General features: G+C 51.1%; 1 protein-coding gene across 2 annotated transcripts in view; it reads left to right on the top strand.

Annotated features, from left to right (window-relative positions):
• Window positions 1-20,868, top strand: part of WARS1 (tryptophanyl-tRNA synthetase 1) — a 28,714-nt gene extending 7,846 nt beyond the window's left edge. For both annotated transcript variants that reach the window (XM_043921456.1, XM_043921455.1), the window contains exons 3-11: window positions 3,728-3,941; window positions 5,075-5,183; window positions 11,401-11,520; window positions 12,393-12,575; window positions 13,395-13,495; window positions 15,388-15,500; window positions 15,751-15,924; window positions 18,383-18,523; window positions 19,598-20,868. In XM_043921456.1, coding sequence (XP_043777391.1) covers window positions 3,728-3,941; window positions 5,075-5,183; window positions 11,401-11,520; window positions 12,393-12,575; window positions 13,395-13,495; window positions 15,388-15,500; window positions 15,751-15,924; window positions 18,383-18,523; window positions 19,598-19,759 — 1,317 coding nt within the window. In that variant the 3' untranslated portion in view covers window positions 19,760-20,868. The remainder of the gene's footprint in view (window positions 1-3,727; window positions 3,942-5,074; window positions 5,184-11,400; window positions 11,521-12,392; window positions 12,576-13,394; window positions 13,496-15,387; window positions 15,501-15,750; window positions 15,925-18,382; window positions 18,524-19,597) is intronic.
• Window positions 20,869-23,436: the final 2,568 nt, after the last annotated feature.

Below are 23,436 nucleotides of genomic sequence, written 5' to 3'. Positions count from 1 at the left end.
GCTCACTTGTTCTCCAAATGTTCCTTTCCTCGTGGCTCTCTAGTCTTATTTCACAGGTGCACTGGTCTTCTGTCTCTGAGCTCTTGGTGACAGTTTTCCCGATGTTCTCTACCCCCTTTATACACCCGGTTTCCTGCAGCTTAGCTTTTTGTTCCTTCTGCCCCATCGTCAGGTGTTGGGTGACGCAGCTGTGCACTCACACTTTGGAGGGTGCACTCAGAGCCGGGAGGAGCTTAGGGTATAGCCTTCCCTTCCCTGGACAGCACCCACAGCACTCCTTTGCCTCAGAAGGTTTCCAGTGCCAGGTCTTTAGAGCTCCTCTTTGAGGCCAGTAGAGTCCCCAGAGAGGGCTCCTCTGGCTCGCTGTCCAGAACGTCCCGGTGTGGCCGCCCACGTTGTGAGCTGAGTAGGGCTGAGGAGCTGGCCACGTGGTCCTTCACTGAAGCCCCTGTTAGCCGTGTGCCGCCCCGACCTCTCTCCCTCACTGTGCAGAGCACTTCCGGCGTGGACACTTGACTCTCCTTGTCAAGACACTAAACCTCTGGATGGGGCAGGAGGCATGTGCCGGCTGTGGGTGGGGCTAGGTAGAGAGAGCAGCTAGGTAGCTGCTTCTTAGACTTTCAGCTAGTGCTCCTGATCTTAGAGCCCACTCTTACCCTCACTTGTGTTAGTATCTAGGGCCACTGGTGCCCGAGCCTCTTGGGGATCCCTAGCAATACAAGTCCAGTCGCTGCCCTGACTCCCCCTGTAGTCTCAGCATTTGTTGTTCTCCTGTGTTCACTCAGACTCCAGTCACGCCTCTGCTCTCCAGCTTCTAAAGCTTGCTGCTGTCATCCTCTTCCCGTTTCCTTGGTCCTTGTGGGTTATGCCTTTTTTAAAGATCTCTCTGTAGTTGCTATGTTGGGTTTCAGAAGCATAACCCAGTCAGTCTACATCTATAACCAGCCCTTCCTTTCACTCCGGGTCACCCAGCTTCTTCAGCTTCACAGCTTCCTCATCCATCACTTCCAACCCCTGTTGTTGTCTTTTTAAAAATCTCTTTCTAGGTTCTCACCAGATGGGGTCAACCATTTCATACTCGTTTCAGTAGTTTACTTTGACTTTTGGGACCCTAAATAACCCATTACTTCTTAAAAGAAAGAAATAGTGATGTCCAAAAAAGGAGTTGGTTATTCACAGAAAGAGGTTTTACACAGCAGATAGGGCTCAATAGATAAGGCTGAATTATTTTGTTTTGTTTTTTAATCTATAAACCTACAATAAATAAAGAACTCATGTTGATCATTTACTCTATAAACCCATTTACTCTATAAACCCATTTACTCTATAAACCTATTATAAACAGTGATATTTTTGTTATTTAACATTAAATTTGAATAACATTAATGAATGCTTTTAGTTAGTAGTTCTTAGTGACCCCAGTCGCGTTCCACATTTTAGCAAACAAACAATACTTGATGCAGTTTAGAGTTAAGTCTTCTGAGCATAGTCTTTGACTAATGCTAAGTCAGATGGCACTCAACAAGAGACAGCAGAGGTTACTTGATGAAACTAGAGTTAAGTGAAGTAAATTTGTATCAATGTATTATACTAGAAGTACCTGATGTTTTACAAATTCACTTTAGGCGAAATAGTGAGCCACTCGGGGACGGCTGGTCCAGTGAAGGTGCCTTGGGCTCTTCCTCCGCGGTCTTTGCACCGTCCAGGTCATGGCCTTCAGTGTTCTTTCTGCTCCGTGTACCAAGAGAAGAACGTCCATGGCTTTCAGAAGTAGTAGCTCAGTAGAGGTTCTCCTGGAGGACAGGTTGGAATCTGGGGGCTCTGACGGGAAGACAGTTTGAGCAGGATTCGAGAGATGACACTGGATCATGGGGCTGAAGATAGGGAACAGAGCCCTTTTTCTTTTCCTTTCAGTTTAAATAAACTTTTAAAATTGGAATACACCATTCATTCAGAGAAATGCGGAGATCACAAACAGACAGCTCACTGAATTTTCACAAGATGACCAAACCTGTGTAACCAGCATTCCAATTGAGACACAGCCCAGAAACCATCTTGGGCCCTTCTGCTCCTCACCTCTTTCCTCCTGAGAGAGGCCTCTTCCTCCCTCTCCTTCCACGGAGAATTCCTGTGCAGGAACTGTATATAATCACCCACAGTGTATATAGAGTCTTACATGTCTGGCTTTTTTCAGAACATCAACTTTTAAAATCTGTTTCAATGTCCAGATCCGTGTTAGATTGAGAACAGGAAAACAGACAAGGGAGCCTGCTTGTCTCTTCAGTCCCATTCCAGATGACAGACAGTCCTTGAGTTGGGACTCTGGTTAGATGTTCAACTCTCAAAGAGCCACCCAGTTGGAAGCTGGTTAGGCCAGATAGAGTATGAACTGTCACACCGCTGGGGACTAAAGGGTGGTGACAGCAGGGTACTTCTTCCTCAGATAATAGATCACAGAGAAATAGATCGTGCTCTCAAAGCCTGTATTCTGCTGCAAGCACTCAGCCTAGGAACGCCGAATGAGGGGAGGAGAACACGCCTGCCTGCCTAAGGTGGGCCAGCACCCAGCCTCTAGCATGAGCTGTATCGGTGGGGCTACTGATTGCACACTCTGACTCATTTAAATGACAAATTCCAGATGGGTTCAGAGTTTGAAACACAAACCTGCATCTGAAATCACCCCACAGTAACAGCCCTCTGTGGCCCAGACGTACCTGATGGAGGGGCTCTCTTGAGTGCAGTCTGGGACTGCATTATTCCTCCACTGGGAAGCCCAGCTTATAGCATGTTATGTATAAAGTCTAAATGGAAGTGTTTGTATTTCCCTTGGCAAGCAAGTTGGACAGTGTATTTTCTTTGTTTGCGATCAAATCCAGCAAGGCCAATTATGGGAGTAGAGCTTTAGGGCATAGCGTGACTAATCTGCTTAATTAGGTTTGCTCTTTTAAATGCCAGGCTTCCAGGGGTAGCTAGTGTGGGCTCCTGCAAGAGGAAATCTTCAGTAGGTTTCCAGCGTACCCACAGATACACTTTATGTTTGTTTTTGTTTTTCTTCTTATGCTCACTTTAAAACACTAAATATGCAAACGCTTTGGACAGCTGGATAAGACTCCAAAATGCTGTAGTATAACTGCTTCCCAGTGAATCCCCCCTTATGTTCTGAAAGTCTGTATTTTTTCCTTGCTCTTATCTGTTTTCACAATGCCTATTTGAGTTGCTGTTACTATCCGGTTGCATTGTTGTTGAAGTTTCCGTAAATATTCATTCAACCTGTGTGGATTGTAAAAACAAGTTCCAGTGCAGAACTCACCGTAATTGATTAATGGAGCTTGTCACACATGTTCACTGGCGTCAGTAAAGTTTAGGTAATATTTGCCACATTAACTCTGTCACAAACAGATGGTACAAATTGTGTCGCTACACACAGCCTGTAGTGTTTGTGGTGGGAACCCACGACACTTGACCCCCAGATAAAAATAAAATACGTTCAGGCCCACGACTTGCTGTTTGTGCATGGGCAAGCTCCTTCACATCTCTGAGTCTCAGACTCTTCCACCGGAAAAGGCCAGTGACAACACTGCTGTCCTCTTAGGATTATTGTAAGAGTAAATGAAATAACGTGTGTGAGAGCATTTAGCACACCACCTGCCACCCAGTAGCAGTAACGTTCAGCAAATGCTAGTGGTTGTTAATATTTTCCACCTTCACCCTTAATGCCTTTGTACAGGATGAAATTGACTCGGCAGTGAAGATGTTGTTATCCCTAAAAACGAGCTACAAAGCTGCCACAGGGGAGGATTACAACGTGGACTGTCCTCCGGGGGACCCAGCACCCGAGAGTGGTGAGGGCCTGGCTGCCACTGACGCAGATGAGGACTTTGTGGACCCCTGGACAGTGCAGACAAGCAGTGCCAAAGGCATTGACTACGACAAGCTCATTGGTACGTTTATGGGAAAAAGCCTCAACTTTTAGAAGTGATGTTATTGATGTTTTCTAATTTGAATTAATCATAAATCCAGTCAAACTTCAATGCCAAGGGAAGAAAGACCCTTAAATCTTTTGGTGGTCCATTATATTCCCAGAGGTTTATTTTTAATTAACGTGACGATATAAAATATGTTTTGAAATAATAATCTATACTAGACAGCTTAGTGGGCTTCCCTGGTGGCTCAGACGGTAAAGAATCCACCTGCCAATGCAGGAGACCTGGGTTCAATCCCTGGATGGGAAAGATCCTCTGGAGAAGGGAATGGCTACCCACTCCAGCATTCTTGCCTGGAGAACCCCACGGACAGAGGAGCCTTGTGGGCTACAGTCCATGGGGTCACAAAGAGCCGGACACAACCGAGTGACCAAGCATAGCACAAACAGCTTGGTGTTCACTTTTTCCTCTTCCTGAGCAATTCAAAGCTTAGGGAAGGTCCGTCACACCGAGTATTTTCGCAGTGGTTTAAATTGTCTTTCACTGAGTGGGTACAATTCAGGCATGGATTGCATAAGAAGGAAGCCTTCTCACAGGTGGCATGTCCTCACTGCCCAGCTCTGCCCTGGAGGGCTTCCTGCTCTGGAGGATCCTTGCTCTGAGATCATTGGTGGCTGTCGAAGAAGAAACAGAACTAAAGTGCTCTCATCTGAGTCTAAGCCATTTTCCATGATTTATGTTTAGACCATCAGGGAGAGAAAACTAGCTGGAAGACAGACATTAATTTGGTTATAGACTCTCTAAAATGATGGTTGTAAACATATATAAATTATACTGCAATAAGTAATAAGCAGCTGTGTGTAGGAGGCAGGTGGGGGGAGGGGGGCGGGTTATCTAGAGTTCCTCACTAGGCTGCATTCTGGATCTGTTTCCCATCAGAATCCAGTCCCAGACCAGAGAGTCTTTAGCCCTGCATTTATTTTCTTTTCTGCTGGCCATGACCTCTGCTCTGGACTGATGGAAGGGACTAGAGCCAGCAGCCCCAAGAGGCCTGGGTCTACTGAGAAGGCGCGTGATCGTGATCCCTGTCATCTCTGCAGCATCCCCAAGCCTCCCACCACCTAAGTTCCGCCTCTCTTCTTTTCTTCCAGTTCGATTCGGAAGCAGTAAAATTGACAAGGAGCTGGTAAACCGAATAGAAAGAGTCACGGGCCAGAGACCACACCGCTTCCTGCGCAGGGGAATCTTCTTCTCACACAGGTCAGGGGCTTCTCACTGCAGGACCTCCCCCCCGCCCCCTGCCGTCCTCTTCTCTTAGAGAAGGAAGCAGTCAGGATGCTGGGCCCTCAAACCGCAAGTCCCGCCTCCTGTCCTCCCAGTGACTGGCTGTGGGATCACACCTGTCCCTTCACCTCTGGCCCTTAGTTTATTCATTTGTAAACTGCCCATCTCACAAGGTGGAGGTCAAGTACTCACCAGATGAGATTCATGCCAGATTGTGTGCTATAAACCATAGCATGTCACAAAACAAAAGAGATTAATGTGTCCAGGTTCAGCATTTCCCGTGAGATAAGCAGGAGGCTTCCTGAAGTTACATACGCCTTCCTCCTATTGTACTGGCCTGCTCATAAATCATGTCCAGAGAGAAACTAGAAGAGGGAACAGGGCACAAAGTATCCCTACCTGAGACCATAAATTCCACGCAGATAACATCAGAGAGTGGGCAGGTTCGGAGCCAGCTCCTGCCTCTCCCACCCCACACACCGCCTCTGGTTGGGTTCAAGAGATCTTGGAGCGTATAGTCCAAGGCAGGGTTGTTCTGTTCTGCCTACCCCAGGGTTACAGAGAGCACACACAGAACTCGGCCCTCTGTCGAACATTTGATTTTATTTTTTTAATTGGAGGATAATTGGGTTACAATGTTTTATTGGTTTTGGTGGTGCTAGTGCTAAAGAACCTGCCTGCCAGTGCCGGAGATATAAGAGACACGAGTTCGATTTCTGGGTCGGGAAGATCCCCTGGAGGAGGAAATGGCACCCCACACCAGTATTCTTATCTGGGGAATCCTATGGATGGAGCCAGGCAGGCTACAGTCCGTGGGGTCACAAAGAGTTGGACTCGACTAAAGCGACTTAGCACGCCATACGACATTGTGAATCAGCCACAAGTACATGTGTCCCCTGCCTCCTGAACGTCCCTCCCGTCCCACCCTCTAGGTCATCATAGAGCACCAGGTTGAGCTCCCTGTGTTACATAGCACGCCCAGCACTTTAAATTCTGCCCGGAGAGAAGAGGCCCCCACTCAGCCCTCTTTCTGGGCAGAATGCACTCACAGCCTTTCCCTTAGCTGAGATGTAGTTCACACGGCGCGGGGCTCGCCTTTACTAGGACCTGGTGCGGCGATGCGCTCGCAGATTTCCCGTACCTGAGATGTAGTTCACACGGCGCACGGCTCGCCTTTACTAGGACCCGGTGCGGCGATGCGCTCGCAGATTTCCCGTACCTGAGATGTAGCTCACGCGGCGCACGGCTCGCCGTCACAGAGGACCTGGTGCGGCGGGGCTTTGGGTCTGCTCACAGGGTTGTGCAGCCATCACAACTGTCTGGCTCCTTACATTTTCATCACCCCAAAAAGTAGCCCTCTACTCAGTAGCAGTCACCCCGCATCCCCCCACCACCCCACCCTCAGCCGCACCATGGCTGCCAGTAATCATCTTTCCATGTCTCTGCATTTGCCTGGGATACAGCATGTGTCACACTTCATTCCTTTTTATGCCTGAGAACTATTGGATGGATGCACCCCCGTTTGACAGCTGGTGGGCATTTGGGGGGTTTTCCCTTTGGGGTTAGCACTAGTACTGCTCCAAGTGTCTGTGTACAGGGTCTCATTTCTATTGAGAGTATACCTGGGAGTGGGGTTGCTGGGTCCTAAGGTAACCATTTAACATTTTTTTGGAATTGCCAAAGTGTTTTTCACAGTAACTGCATCATCTTGCATTCCCACCACCAAGGTGCAAACAAGGATTCCAGTTTCTCCACATCCTTGCTAATGTTTGTTGTTTTTTTCCAGTTTGTGTTTTTCTGTGACCATGCTAGTAATCGTGAGGGGGTATTTCATTATGGTTTTGATTTGTATTTTATCATGACTAATGATCTTGAGCATCTTTTCATGTGCTTACTGGCTGTTTTTATATATTCTTTAGAGAAATGTCTGTTCTGATCCTTTGCCAACTTTTTAATTGGGTTATTTATCTTTTTATTGGATTATAATAGTTCTTTATATGCTCTGGATAATAGTTTCTTATCAATACTTGATTTGCAAATATCAGCTCTTTATTTACAGTGTCCTTAGAATATTTTAATTTTGATGAACTCCTGTTTGGTTTGGTTTCGGTTGCTTGGTGTCATATCTGTGAAACCGTTGCCTAATTCAAGGTCATGAACATATCCAGCTGTGTTTTCCTCTAAGAGTGGTATTATTTTAGCTCTTACACTGGGGTCTCTGATCCATGTTTAGTTAATTTTTGTATGTGTATGAGGGAGGATACAGCTTCCGTCTTTTGCATGTGAATATCCAGTTGTCCCAGCCCCACTTTTTGGAAATTGTTGTTGAATTTTCTTGACACCCTAGTTGAAAATCAATTGACCATATATTTAAGGATTTTTTAAATATATCTTAAATATTTCTTAAATATATATACTTAAATATACTATATTTAAATTTATTAAATATAGTCTTGATGACTGTGGCTTTGTAGTGAGTTTTGACACTGGAAAATGTGAGTCCTCCAGCTTTGTTCTTCTCAAGATTATTTTGCCCGTTCTAGGTCCCTTGCATTCCAGGTGGATTTTAGAATCAGCTTGCTAATTTCTGTACAAAGAGGGCAGCCAGGGTGTTGACAGAGATTGCGCTGCGTGTGTAGGTCAGTCTGGAGAGAAATGCATCCTAGGATGGCGTCTAAGATGGAATACTAAGCTTCCGGTCTGCACACAGAGAACGTCTTTCCCCTCGTCACTTTGGTTTCTTCATACAGTGTTTTATAGTCTTCAGTGGACAAGCCTTGCACTTCATTTGTTAGGTTTATTCCTTAGGTTTTGTTCTTTCCAGTGCTCTTGAACATTTTCTGAATTTCCTTTCTGGACGTTTCACTGCTGTTTCTGAGGGGGAAGTGTGCCCCTGCGTGTCTCCTCTAGCTCAGCCTCACTGCAGCTCTGCTTCACTGCTGACACCAGAGAGGTAGCGTTTTCACACATCAGGGGGTTCGTTTTCACCCATCGGGGTTCTGCAGCATAAGCTGGGTCTCTCACAGTTTAAATCTATTCTGACACTGTCAACCTGGAGATAGTGTCCAGTCCAGTCCCACGGGTTCAGGGCTCAGTCCCATACGACTGCCCCCCCAACCCCCTACTTCAGACACAAATCAGAGTCAAGGTTCTCACCTATGCCTTAAATCCCACAACTGATCTGGAATTAATTTGCTCAAGCATCTCATATAAGTCAGGAAAACATTTTACTCACTAGATGGCCAGTTTATTATAAAGGGTGTAAGTCTGGAGGAGCCAGATTGGAGGAGGCATGTGGGGGAGCTCAGAGCTCCCTGCCCCCTCCCTGGGCACCGTGCCCCCTGTGTCTCCATGTGCTCACCAACCCGGAAACTCTCTGACACTATCCTTTGGGTTTTTGTAGAGCCTTCATTACACAGATTATTTATATCACTGGCCATTGGTGGTTAAACTCAATATCCAGCCCCTCTTCCCTCCCCAGAAAGAGGGGCAGGGGTTGGGAGCTGAAAGTTCCAACCCTGTAATCAGAGCTGGTTCCCCGGCAACCAGCCCCCTTCCTTAGGGTATCCAGGGACTTTCCTAAAGTCACCTAAATGACATAAACTTTGATGTAGTTGAAAGGGGAACTTTTTATGTGAATAACACTCTATCATTCTTATCGCTTAGGAAATTCCCACAATGGTTTAAAGAACTCTGTGCCTGATATGGGCTCGAACAAAGACCAAATATATGTTGTTTCTTTCTTTTTTTTTTTTTTTTTTTTATGTTTCTGATTATTAACCACAATATTGCACTACTGTATAGAAATACAACTGATTTTTGTTTCATTCCACATCCTGCAACTTTGCTGAGTTCATTTATTCTTATTAAAAAAAATTCAAAAATATAAATTTGAAGATTTAACTATATAAGGGACATTGGTCTGTAGTTTTCTTTTGATGTCTTTACTTTGGGTATCAAAATAATACTGGCTTCATAGAATGCATTGAGAGGTATTCCCTCTTTGATTTTTTTGGAAGTTTGTGAAGGACTGTTGTTAATTCTCTTGAAAATTTGATAGAATCCTCTAGTGAAGCCATCTGACTTTAGGCTTTTCTCTTTGAGACTTTTTTTTATTACTAGTTTAATTTCTTTGCTTGCTCTGGATCTGTTCAGATTTTCTGTTTCTTCTTGAGTCAGTTTTAGTAGTTTGTTTCTCTAAGAATTTTGTCTGGTTCTTCAAAGTCATCTCACAGACTGGCATGCAGTTCATATTATTCACTTACAGTCCTTTTTATTCTTGTAAGTTGTTCGTTGTTCAGTCACTAAGTCCACTCTTTGTGACTCCACGGACTGCAGCACACCATGCTCCCCTGTCCTTCACCATGTCCCTGAATTTGCTCAGACTCACGTCCATTAAGTCAATGATTCCATCCAACCATCTCATCCTCTGCCACCCCCTTCTCCTCCTGCCCTCAATCTTTCCCAGCATCAGGGTCTTTTCCAATGAGCTGGCACTTCTCATCAGGTGGCCAAAGTATGGGAGCTTCAGCATCAGTCCTTCCAATGAATGTTCAGAGTTGATTTCTTTTAAGATTGACTGGTTTGATCTCCTAGCTGTCCAAAGGACTCTCAAGAGTCTTCTCCAGCACCACGGTTAGAAAGTATCAATTTTTCCACACTCAGCCTTCTTTATAGTCCATCTCTCACATCTGTACATGACTACTGGGAAAACCACAGCTTTGACTATAGCTGCAGACCTTTGTCAGCAAAGTGATGTCTCTGCTTTTTAATACACTATCTAGGTTTGTCATATTTTTTCCTCCAAGAAGCATCTTTTAATTTCACGGCTGCCGTCACTGTCCTCAGTTATTTTGGAGCCCAAGAAAACAAAATCTGTCACTGTTTCCATTTTTTTCTCCGTCTGTTTGCCATGAAGTGATGGAACCAGATGCCATGATCTTCGTTTTTTGAATGTTGAGTTTTAAGCCAGCTTTTTTACTCTCCTCCTTAGGGACTTGATGAGATCCACTGTGCACTGTCGGGCAGCAGCACCAGCAGGTGACTAGACTCCCTCGGAGCCGAGGGGTCCCTGCTGGGATCCGCCTTCACAAACCTGAGCTCCACGAGGGCACCTAGCCAGTGCCCTGCCCTCGGGACAGCACCTCGAGTGCTCAGAGGCTTCCTGCAAAAGCATCCACAGCAGCTCGAGTGATAGCCGCACTCTTTTTTTCTTCCGTAAGCCGATAAAAGTTTGATTTGTTAGAACCCGAAAAGGACTCTCTTTCTTCCAAACTCAACCATTTTCATTCTTTCCTCATTTCAGAAGCACTGTGTCACCATTCCTTGGGGGAAAATCAAAGCTAAGTACAAAAAAAATCCAGAATAGCCCTAATCCTGTCAGCCCACAGATAAGCGCTGCTAACCCCTGGTCAGGAGTAGAAGGAGAAGTCACTTTCAGAATACTCTTGTCTGGGTTCTCCTACCCAGGCCTCTGGGAAAGGGAGCCAGTCCTCTTTTATTTGGCACACTTTAACGATACAGACTCCCAAACACCACCCTGGACCCGCTGGATCAGAGGCTGGGAAGGTGGGGTGCGGGCAGGTGTGATGTAGAGATGGCCAGTCAGGTGACTGTGATGCCCGCCAGGCGGGAGGCCCCTTCGTGTGCACTGTGTGTGGGCCCCAGTCCTCAGGGAGGGCAGATGACTACACGGTAACTCCCCAGATGGAGACCTCTAGTCCCGGTGTGGCGGAGGGAACCCAAAGCAGATCTCCAGCTGGGGACATCCCCCACCGAGTCCAGACTGTGGGGAGCCCTGCGATTGCCCCCTCCTGAGCCAGCAGAGTTGGGGCTGCGTGGTTCTCAACAAGGACTGGGTCGTGTCGGCCTGGTGTCACTCCCAGGAAAGCATGTGAAGCAGACAGTACGTCAACATCAAAATTTGGAAAGATTCCAAAAGAGGTCCAGTGCTGCCCAGCCATATCCAGCCTTTAGACACGTTGTTCCCAACCTGCACGGCTTATGCTTTGACAACGGGCACAGGAGGAACCGTTCAGAAGCAGTTTCCTATCATCCTTACAGTAGGAACAGAAAGGGTAACAAGCTCTAGTGACTGGAGTGTCCTGTCTGGCTTTCATTCCCAGTTGTGCATTCACACCCTGACTCTTCTCTCAGAACACCTCACCGTTTTCTTGTCCCCTGTGTCCTTTAGAGACATGCATCAGGTTCTGGATGCCTATGAAAACAAGAAGCCATTCTATCTGTACACGGGCAGGGGCCCCTCTTCCGAAGCTATGCACGTGGGTCACCTCATCCCATTCATCTTCACCAAGTAAGTGTTGCAGCGCGGGACTGTGCTCACCCGTGTCAGTGAGTTTTGAAACATGGAGAGAACAAACCAGCAATATATCTGCCAATTATAGGCAATAAATGTATTAGTATTATTGTTTTTTTTTTAAAAAGGGAAAGAAATGTTAATCACAGACTCTGGGTAGAGCTGAAGAGGCAGTACCAGCTCACGTCTGCCTGATCAGCCAAGGTCTCGGGGAACTGGTGCCCTCGTGGCTTCTCCCCGCCCTGTCCCTGGGGTCACTTTGGCAGGATTGGGTGGTGGGGAGAGCACTGTGTGGAGTCAGCGGACCTGTGTCCTCCCGTCTCTGTGCGGGTGACCATGGAAGAGTTACCTCTCTGGGCCTTAGTTTCCACTTCTGCCAGAGTGCCCCCCTCCTCCCGTCCCTGTAAGACTTCAGAGCAGAGTGTGCAGAGCGGCCAGCTCGGAGCCGACATGCATCGCCCTCCAGGCTAATAAATGGTGGTAGCCTGCAATGTGGGAGACCTGGGTTTGATCCCTGGGTCGGGACGATCCCCTGGAGGAGGGCATGGCAACCACGCCAGTGTTCTTGCCTGGAGAATCCCATGGACAGGGGAGCTTGGCGGGCTGCAGTCCACGGGGTCACAGAGTCGGACGCGACTGAGCACACACACAGCACAGCCCTTGTTCACAGGGAGGTGCACACAGTACACACAGTCAGGCTCCGTGGGTTCCTGTTGACAGGGGCCGAGGTCACAGTGTGGTCAGCGGTGCGATTTCCTGGGCAGGGCAGTTTAGACATGTACTGTTAGCAAGAGCCATCGTTTCAGAGGCGCAACAGTGTTTCTCTGCAGAGAAATAAGGTGTGGGCCCCTCTTCCCCGTGTCTCCCAGGTGGCTGCAGGATGTGTTCAACGTGCCCTTGGTCATCCAAATGACCGATGACGAGAAGTACCTGTGGAAGGACCTGACCCTGGAGCAGGCCTATGGCTACGCCGTGGAGAATGCCAAGGACATCATTGCGTGTGGCTTTGACATCAAGAAGACGTTCATCTTCTCTGACCTTGACTACATGGGGTAAGGGGAGAACGCCCGGCCGCCTTTTAAATGAGCGAACGCAGGCTGTAGACAGGCCATCGCGGCCAGGGCTGCTTCAGAAACATCTGAAGCATCTTGAGGTCTGGAAGGTGTTTTCTTCCTTTATTGAACGTTATGGTCTGGTTTCCTGGTTTATTGACAGCTAAGACTTCCATCCTCAGCTTGTGGAGGGGGTAGCGATGGCCAGATGCAGGCCAGAGCAGCTCACAGAGACAAACCCTCCTTCCAGGGCCCATCAGGTCATACCCAGATACTCTGGCCGGCCGCAAGTTGCAAATACCCTGAGTGATGAGAAGGTTAATCTGCTTTTAACCCACCACTGGCTCTCTCTAGCCATGGTTTCCCCACATCCGCAGACTCAACCAGCCAAGCCAGTGCAGCACCGCAGTACTGAAAAGTAGCCCGCATGGGTGGACCCGTGTTGTTCCAGGGTCAGCAGTAATCTCCCACAACAAAGCGCACCGTCCGTCCCAACAGATAAGCTTCCCTGGAGCCCCCAAACTTGAAGCCCCGCAGGTTCAGCCAGCGATCCTGGCAGAGCTGACACCCTTCGTGTGAGCCCCTGAGTCTGCATCGGCAGTGCTGCTGCCTCCTGTGCTGCTCAGCTTCGAGCTGACTTCCTTCCACGGGCAGGGGTATGTCTGCTCGCCTGCCGCGGGCATCTCTGCCCACAGGGGGCGTCAGAGCACCTTCTTCCCCAGCCGACCCGGCCTGCATGTGGCCGGCAGGCCTGTGCTGTCTGCTGCTTTGCCCTCGGCCACCACCCTCCAGTTCTGGATTTGACTCTGACCTTCACAGGATGAGCCCAGGCTTCTACAAGAACGTGGTGAAGATCCAGAAGCACGTCACCTTCAACCAAGTGAAAGGCATTTTCGGCTTCACCGACAGCGACTGCATTGGTAAGCCGCCACTGCCCATAGCTCCCGCTGGCCCCTCAGAGAGGAGCCGCGCGCAGGAGGAGGGGGTGGGCGTGCCAGGAGCCTGCGCGCGGCCGCGCTGTCTCTGGGGTGGTAGCGTTTGCAGTTTGTCTCTTTAAAAAGATGGGTTTTCCCAGAATGTAAAGAGCTGCTGTGATGCATTTGGCCCTTTTTCTGGGCCCCGTGGAGTGTCCCCTCAGGTCACACTCTGTCCCTTTCCTGCCTCGTCCATTTTAAGGTTTAGAAGGAAAAGGAGGCTATGGATGACTTTGATCCTCCACCTGTTCCTGGGAACCCTGTTGGTGTGGAGGCCTTGGTGGGGCCTGGGTTGCAGGAGGGCTGCTCTGTGGCTGGAACTGGCCATCTTTGTCTCCCTGGACCTCACTCCCCACCTCCAGGAGGAGCCATCCTGCGCGCCTGCCTGCCTCGCTCTCCTGCCAGGCCCAGTGCCCAGCAGACAGGTCTCTGTGCACACACTGACCTCCCTTTCCCGTGTTTCTGCACCCCTTTCAGATGCAGTGATCATCTCTTCTTTAGATTCTCAGCCCCGTGAGCTAAGAGTCAATCCTGAGACTACTGGCTGGGTCTCCTGACCCCTCCGTTTATTTTAGGCGCCAGCCCCTGGCCCAGTAGCTGCCAGCATGGAGCTCCCAGGATGTACCTGTGGGCGCCTGTGCCAGGCATGCCCCACTGGGAGGGGGCACGTCCGGGGCCCGGCTGGGGGGCCTGTCGGAAGAGAAACGCCCCAGAGGCCCTGCTGGGAGGCTTTTCCCATGAGCAGGACCCTTTGATGCCTCCGTCAGATTCATTCCTGACACTTGAGGCATAAACCATGTGCTTTTGAAATGGATTTGGAGGGGGTGTTGTTTATACTTTTTTCTGCTTTGAAACGGTGTTTTAATCCTGGGAATCCAGGCAGCGAATGGGGAGATGTCTCTGGAACTGCCCTGAGCCAGTGCGGAGACGGGGCTGCGGCAAGTAGCCACACATTCTGTGCTGCCGAGACCCGGGTGTGAGTCCGGGCTCAGCCTTTCAGAGCTGCGCCCTAGCTCTAGGAACCCAGCGGTGATCCGGGCTGGTGTCCACGTGCATAAAATGGGGACGCGGCGACACTTCCTCTGTAGTCATGGGGCATGAATAGGATGCTCAGTGCTGTAAAGGATACACTGGTCCCAGCAGAGCCGCTGCGTGGACCCCCAAAGACAGGCAGGAGCCCAGGAATGAGCCAGCGGAGCCGCCACGTGGACCCCCAGAGACAGGCAGGAGCCCAGAAACGAGCGGTGTCTTTCTGCAGAGGGGAGAAGACAGCTGCCGGGAGCTAGCGTCACTGAGAGAGGACTCGAGGCTGGACCCACTCCAGGCCATCCCAGAAACGTCCCGGCCTGGCCTGCCTCCACTTGTCAAGGGTCACACCAAGGTCCATGCCCTTTGACCCCAGAATTCTGCTTCTGCAGATCTGAGCACATATAATAGCAGTGTTAACAGCAGCAGCATCCAAAATATTGAGAACAGTTTTATGTCCCAAAATGTCATAATTTATAATAACTAAAACTGAGGAAAAACCTGGACACCCAGTGGGTAGAGAATGGCTGAGGTACAAGATAGATCATGGGTAAGCATTACAAAGTGGAACCTGTGAAGAACAGACCGGAGGAGGATCTCACTGAAATGGAGGGAAAATGGATGAAAAAGACACAAACTAGGACTGCAGATTTTTCTTCCTTCCTTCCAGCAATCCTTCTCTGTAGGTTTCAGGGTTTTTTTAACGAGTGTTACTTTTCCAGTGGGGAGAAAAGCCCATTTTTGTTCATCCCTTCTACAGTTCCAGACAGGAACCAGTCTCGAGTATAAAAATGTTTTGTCCTCCCTCCCAGGGAAGATCAGTTTTCCTGCCATCCAGGCCGCTCCCTCCTTCAGCAACTCATTCCCTCAGATCTTCCGAGACCGGACGGACGTCCAGTGCCTCATCCCGTGTGCCATCGACCAGGTCAGGAGGCAGAGCCGGGGTTCCGTCAGCCTGGGGGTTAGCAGGGGTCTTCACCTGCTTCAGGGGTGGGAAAGAGAGTCTGACGGTGGTGCATGGCAGAGTTACTCAGGAGAGCTGGGTGTTAACAGGGGTCTTCACCCTCTTCAGGGGTTGGGAAGGAGGGTCTGATGGTGGTGCGGGGCAGAGTTACTCAGGAGGTGCCCACCGGCTGATGGCATCCCTCATCTCCCCTGCCCCTCCCTCTGCACAGGACCCGTACTTCAGGATGACCAGGGATGTGGCCCCCAGGATCGGCTACCCCAAGCCAGCCCTCTTGCACTCGACCTTCTTCCCTGCCCTGCAGGGGGCCCAGACCAAGATGAGTGCCAGCGACCCCAACTCCTCCATCTTCCTCACGGACACGGCCAAGCAGATCAAGACCAAGGTGAGCACGGCTCAGGCCTCGGGGAGACTCATGCACTACTGCTCCGCCCTTTGGCCACCACAGGCACCCTGAATTCCAGGGTCCGGGCAGCCTGCCCCGTTCCCAGATACAAAGTGAATGTGTTTGTGTCTTTACATGTAGGCAAAACTTTGGAATTTTTTTTTCACCTCTGATTTCCTCACCAGCATTGTTCAGAAAACAAAATCATGGCAATTTTCTTTAGTTACAGCTGAACAATAGAGAAAATTTAGTGTACTTCTAAGCACCAGTTGTATTCTAGGAGCTGAACCACGCGCTCTCTCTGTGTTTCGGTTTTTATTCTCACTGGTGTGTCCCTTTAAGATGAGAGCGATGAGGCCCAGCGAGGATGACCAGCTCGACCCAGTTTCCCCCAGAAACTGAAGGTGCCCTCCCAGCCCACGCACCATGTTACGCACCAGGGTGTAGGGGCTGGTTCTCTCCAGAACATTCCTGCTGAGACTCAGGATTGACAAGCGTCCTTCCACAGGCCAGTCGGGTCCTGGCCAGGACTGCTGCTCCCAACCCACGTGCAGCCGGAGCTCAGTAAATATTTTTCAAGTCACCAGAGAAGCGAGAAATGGGAATTCGTTTGAAATTCCTTACTTTTCAGGCCCGCACTTCTGGTGCTCGGCTCTGAGCTGCCAGTGTGTGTACAGGCCCCTCACTGTTGCACAAAGCTGTGGACATTTTAGCTGGAACTGTGTGTGTGTTCGCGGTCTGGAAGATTACAACAGGAGTGACCGAAACTGTATCTGGGGTGTGTGATGCAACCGTGAGTCGGTCCAGGCCCCTGCCCCTCCGGGAAAGTCCCACTTTCTGGTTGACAATGAGGAGCCCTTAGTATCAGAATAGGCCTCCAGGAAGTGGCCGCCGCCAGCTTTCCCAGCCTCAGTTGGAGGCTGGTGTAAACAGGGCTTTTTCTTTTTCTTTCACTTCTGGCTAAAAATTCCAGAGCCTGGAATCCAGAAGAAGGGGAAGGACACTCCTGTTCCCTCTTGCAGAGAAGTCATTTCATTTCATTCTCTGAGAAGTTCTTATAAAAGAAGTCCTTTATGGCTCTGGGACACTTTTCACTCAGGGACCAGCAGAGACCCAAGGGTCAGGAACCACCCTGGCTGCCAGGGTCACAAGCACCCTGGGAGACAGGACAGGGTCAGGCCAGGCCCTTGTTCCCAACCCCTAAGCCCCCCTTCAACTCCAGAAGCAGAATCTTCAGCCCAGAGAGGGGGCATCTGCTCCAGCCCCCTCCCAGGAAGTAAGAGTAGAGTGCTAGGAACACTGCGGCCTGACTGCGTGGTCACCTGCCACACGCTCACCTGTGTGAGCTCACGGAGTCCTCACACCCTCCTGGATGCCGCATCCATTGCCTGGGCGACGAGATAGGCCCACAGCGTCTGGCAGCTTCTCTGCGTTCACACAGCCAGGTCGCAGAGGGCCAGCTGTAACCCAGGTGGGCCTGCGGCCTGGAGTCAGGGCCCCGCCGCCCACCTGCCCTTGGTAAGGGACCGTGGTCGTCAGTATCACTGTCCAGTGGGAGCCGCTCTACAGAACGGCAGCCTAGCGGCAAGGCTTACGTGAGCTTACATACACAAGCGGCTACCATCTGCAGAGTACAGCCCAGATTTGGGATTTCAGTTCCGACCTGGATCGCTGAGCAGCTGCTGAGTAGCAGGGGCCTCGTCAGAGCTTCCAGTGTTTCTCAAAGCCACTCAGCACCCCCACCAGAAAGGCCTTGCCCACCAGCCTCTGCCCCCACATTCTCCTAGGCGATCCGGTTAGGAATCTGCCTGGAGTCCTTCTGGGAGGCTTACCAGACGTCTCCTTGAGACCACTGGCTCTACGCACTCCTCCCTGCGAGAAAATGTGTTTGTACATGGAAGGTTTCTCAGACACTCACTAAAAGGACATTGAAGGGACTTTGTCTCTACTTTTGGGGTTTTCTTTTCTCCGCTCTTGACTCTGACTTCTCTAAGGTTATCTTCAATCCTACAAGCCACTTTGTTAGTTTCTGAACCTGTCTGTCTTCAGCTTCTGGACGTGCCTGTTTGAGGTGGGCGCTGCCCACAGGCCTGCTCGGGCTCTGCCTCCCCGGGGCCTGTCCCCAGGGAGGGGCGGGGGCAGCAGCCTCGCCGGGTCAGGCACTCTGCCCCCTGCACTGTGCCGTTAGGGGCCCTGCTCTTTCCACTCAGGATGGCTGTGCCTGTCCTCTGGGTGAGCCTGCGGACAGGTGAGGACGCTTGCCCAAGCTTCTGCACAGGCCGTGGCGTGGCTTTCCCGATTCTGTTCTGTCTCTGGGAGTCGGGGGAGGGGTCAGAGCTCACCCGCCGTGTGGAGCCCCCTTCTCTGCAGTGAGCTCCGCGGGAAGGGGCGGCGTGCAGGCTCCCCTCACCACACAGGCGACCGCCTGGCGAGCATCCGTGTGCCCCTCCTGGTGCAGGTCAACAAGCACGCCTTCTCCGGAGGCAGGGACACCGTTGAGGAGCACCGGCAATTTGGGGGCAACTGTGATGTGGACGTGTCCTTCATGTACCTGACCTTCTTCCTGGAGGATGACGACAAGCTGGAGCAGATCAGGAAGGTAAAGCGGGGCTGTGCCCGTGCCGGCCCCGGAAGGCTTGGTGGCCAACGTTCCCGGGGCCTGGGTCCATGGGGCCGGTGCTCAGCTGAGATGAGATCACAGCTGAGTAGGTTGGTCGTGTTCATGACCACGTGCCTGGAAACCTCGTGAACGGATGGTTCCCAAAAGAGAAAATACAAACTAGTAGTAGCCACACTGTAAGGTTTAATCCTACTAGTCATCAGAGAAGTAGAAGTTAAAACGAGACCCCATTGGTGCTGACACAGCCCACGTACCCAATCCTCGGGTTTGTGTTGTATTTACAGTGACTCAGTGAGCCCTAGAGCCCGAGGAGCATTCATAGCCTCTGCCTCAGGATTTCCAGTCCTTGGCATCTTTTCCAAGAAACTAACCCTGAATAAGAAAGAGCTTTGTATGCAAATGTGTTGAAATGGTAACAGCAAAAAGTTCAGAACAGACTGTACAGCAGAGGAAGCCTTAACTAAGAATCGTCAGGAGGGATTCTTAGGCAGGTGTGAGGCTTTGATCATGTAAGAGGATCAGCCAGTGCTAGTGGCAGATGGACCCCAAATTGGCCATTCAGCGAGATCCATGAAGTCTAAATACACTGCAGAGAAAAAAATCTGACAGAAAACCTGCCAGGATGTTAGCAGTGGGCTCAGCCTCTGGGCCCTGAATCTGCAGGGGATTTTTTCCTTTCCTCGCCGCTTTTTGTCAGCTTTGGGTACTTTGTTGAGTTTGTTCAACAAGTGCGTGTTACTGTCACAATCAGAACATGAAAACAGATTCAGCAAAGATTTTAGAGACGCCAGTAAGGTTGAAGGGCGCAGTCATGGGTTCGGGTCTTGGAGTCCCCTGACCTGGCGGGCAGGTGGGGTGGCCAGCCCTGTTGTCCCCATCATGTGTCAGCTGAGTCACAGCTGCCCGCAGACCCCAGAGGCGTTTTCAGAAAAGGGTGGCTTAAGGCCCTGTGTTTCTGTGTGGCCAGCATGCCAGGCTCCGCGTGGGTGGTGTTGAGGGAGGGAGGCGCCCGGCGTGCGCACCGTCTCACGTGGCCTGTCTCCCCCCGCCCAGGACTACACGAGCGGGGCCATGCTCACCGGCGAGCTCAAGCAGGAGCTCATCGAAGTCCTGCAGCCCTTGATCGCCGAGCACCAGGCCCGGCGCAAGGAGGTCACCGATGAGATCGTGAAAGAGTTCATGACCCCCCGGAAGCTGTTCTACGACTTTCAGTAACGCCCCCTTCTCTGTGCTCCCTTCTCTGTGCTCCCTCGGAGATGTGATTCACCCGCAATCCCAGCTCAGTCGAATCAGCACTCCCCCTAGGCTCTATCAAATGGTAATTACGGGCCTGGGTCTGTAAATTCTATTTGTCTCAACGATGTTTCTTCCCCTGAATGTCATTCCATCCCCTGTGGGTAATTGGGTGCCGGGTAATATCGTGTGGTCACACAGACAAGTCCAGCTGGAGTTCTCCCACAAAGCAGCGCCTTGGGCTGGATGTCCACCGAGCAGCCTGTTCTGGTCCACAGGACAGCGCCCTGTTGGAAAGCATCCTGCGTCCAAACCCATGCTTCCACTTGTTCTATAAAGGAATATACAGTCTATGTATACATACCTGGAATCAATGTGGTGTTGCCATCAAACTTTTTTTTAAGTGCTTTGAAACGTTAACATGTAGAAGCTTAATGGGCACAAGAGGCATTTCAGCTCATGCCCCCTTCCCACCTTAGTACTGAAAAGGAAGTGCTGGCCAAAGGCTTTGCTAAACTTAATTCTGAGATCTCACAGCTTAAAAGCTACCTTTAACGTTTCTGAGTATTGGCCAGAGTGGGCCAATTTTTACTAAATTGAGTCTTTGTGGGTGAAACTTCCCAGTTTACTTACTAAACTCCAGGCCACGCATGTACTGTGCTCAAGAAGTGACACTCCTTTCCCTGAGCAAACTAACACTCTGTCCACCGAGTAATCCTAGACACTCCATCCTGAGAACCAATGACTGTTCCATTCTGACCGAGCCGGATGCTGAGGCCAGTCTGTTGCTTTGCAGATCCTTTTGTTTTGACACCTGACTGGCGTGGAGGTCTGTCTGCACAGAGCACGCCCTGCCTGTGTCCCCAGACGGGCGGACGTAGCTAGATAGCGCCCAGCAGCCCTCAAGGCCTTGGCCATGTGTCCGTGGGAGGCCTGCTTGATCAAGCACCCTCTGTAGTTTTGGAAAAGTGAAGACCTATCTTAGGGAAAGCTCTTGGTCCAAGTATCTGTCCTTTCTGGAGGCACAGGGTCCATTCCTGGGCGCCCTACTCTGGTCTCTCATGACAATAAACTTCCTCTGGTCCCACCCATGTCGCTGTGCTATCTGGGGTTTGAAGAGCGAGCAGAGGCCTCCCTCCGGCCCAGGGCCATGCCGTGCCTGCCCCTCTGTGGATGCCCTTGAGCCCGCAGGGGTCCCCTTGGGACACGTGCGGGATGGGATCACAGCCCTGGCATGCGCCTTCCTAGCCCTCAGCCCTGCGTGGCGCTGGCTCCCACACTCACTGGATGTTCCTGACAGCCGGTGGAGAACGCAAACAGGTGTCCACGTTTTTTGTGGTCGAGGGAGGCGGCCATGGGGGTGGTCAGAAAGGTGCTGTGTAGACAGTGGCCCCAGGCCATTCACGGGGGTCCCAGAGCAAGGGCCCGGCCAGATGGGGACGAGCCCTGGGCTTGCGCTGCCCGCCCACCTCATACTGCAGGCGGGAAGACAGAGGCCCAGGAGCGAGCACGACAGCTTGTGCGCGGCCGCCCCGTGAGGTCGTGTCAGACAGACCTGCCCTGTCTCATGCTGTGCCCACTCACGGGCCGTCCTGCAGGAGGGCCCTGAGGCTCCCACCCGGGCAGCGCGTTCCGTCTCCTCGCCCAGCCTCTGCTCCCTCCGGAGTGGAGGTGGCCCATGGAGATGCCCCCAGCAGAGGGTGGGGTGGTGCGGCTAGGCAGCTGAGGTGACCTCTCTGCTCCCTTGCACCCGTGTCTCAGGAGGGACTGCAGCCAAGTCCCTGGGCTGGCGGGGCCCCGGGGAGGGGTGGGCGTTGTCCTGGGGTCTCAGAGGGCAGGGCTGCGGCCCCACAGCAGCCAGTGACTGTGGGTGGGGCAGGGACCTCCCCCCATCCCCTGGTGGAACAGAAGCAACGACAGATACCTCATGTTTGGGTCAGCTGGGTCAGAGGTCAGTGCCCAAAGTCACTGCTGGTAAGGGCCACAGACGCTCCCACCCCCTACGTTTTGCTAGAAAACACTGGATTCTTATAGATCCCGAGAGAAGCCCTGCATCGGGATGGGCAGATGTGCAGCCCGGCGCTGTCTGAGGGCTGAGGTGGGATTCTGTCCCCAGCCGCCATGACTGTTAGTGTCTGCCCCTCAGACCTCACAGCACCTCAGGGGTGCCCAGTCTGGTGGGTCCAGTGGAGCTGGGCCTGGGGGACAGCGAGGAGCCCACTCAGGTGGAGAGCTGGGCCAGGCCCAAGCCGGCTCAACCCCTCGTCTCCTGTGTCAGCAAGTGGGATCTTTACCACTTCGCCACCTGGGAAGCGCCCTGTCGACTCTGGGCCGGCCCTTCTCCCCACCCTTCATTTCTGTGCTCCAAAGGGCCTTGCCTCTCCACGGCTGTGGCCCTAGCCCGAGCGAGCGAGGCAGGGCCAGAGCTCAGAGCCCAACGGTCCCCACCCTCCGCTGGAGGGAGGGGTAACTCCATTTCCAAGGCCAAAGCACCTGGGCAGGCTAGCAGCGCTCTTGTCAGAAAGAGGACGCGGGTGCGGGTTCGACAGCTGTTGAAACCTTTTGTTAGCCCATCCCCTCCTGCCAGCACCTGGCCAGGACACCCCAGCATCTTTACCAGCTTGCCAGTGAACTCCCCGGAATGCTCTGCGGGGCTTCCTTCACTCAGGCGTTCGTGCATTCCACACACACACCACATACATACATACATACACCACACACACACACATACATACACAACACACACATACATACACACACACACACATATATACATACATCACACACATATACATACACCACACACACACCACACACATACCTACACCACACACACACACACATACACAACACACACATACACCCCACACACACACACACCACACACATACATACATACACCACACACACACATACATACACAACACACATACATACACACACACACACACACTACACACACACCACACACACCACATACATACACCACACACACACACATACATACACCACACACACACACATACACCACACACACACACACCACATACATACACAACACACACACACACATATACATACACCACACACACACATACATACACCACACACGCATACATACACAACACACACATATATACATACACCACACACACACACATAGACCACACACATACATACACCCCACACACCCCACACACATACATACATACACCACACACACACACACATACATACACCACACACACACACATACATACATACACCACACACACACACATACATACACCACACACACACACCACACACATACACAACACACACACCACACACATACACCACACACACATACATACATACACCCCACACACACATACACCACACACACACCCCACACACACTACACACACACCACACACACCCCACACAAACACATACATACACACACCCCACACACACATATATACATACACCACACACACACCACACACATACATACATACACCACACACACACACATACATACACAACACACATACATATATACATATACCACACACACACACATACATACACCACACACATACATACACCCCACACACACACACATACATCACACACACACATACACCCCACACACACACCACACACATACATAC

This window comes from Cervus elaphus, chromosome 13, assembly GCF_910594005.1.
Source record: "Cervus elaphus chromosome 13, mCerEla1.1, whole genome shotgun sequence".
Lineage (NCBI taxonomy): Eukaryota > Metazoa > Chordata > Mammalia > Artiodactyla > Cervidae > Cervus > Cervus elaphus.
The sequence above is the reverse complement of the archived record's forward strand: the minus strand, read 5'-3'. Positions and strand labels throughout refer to the sequence as shown.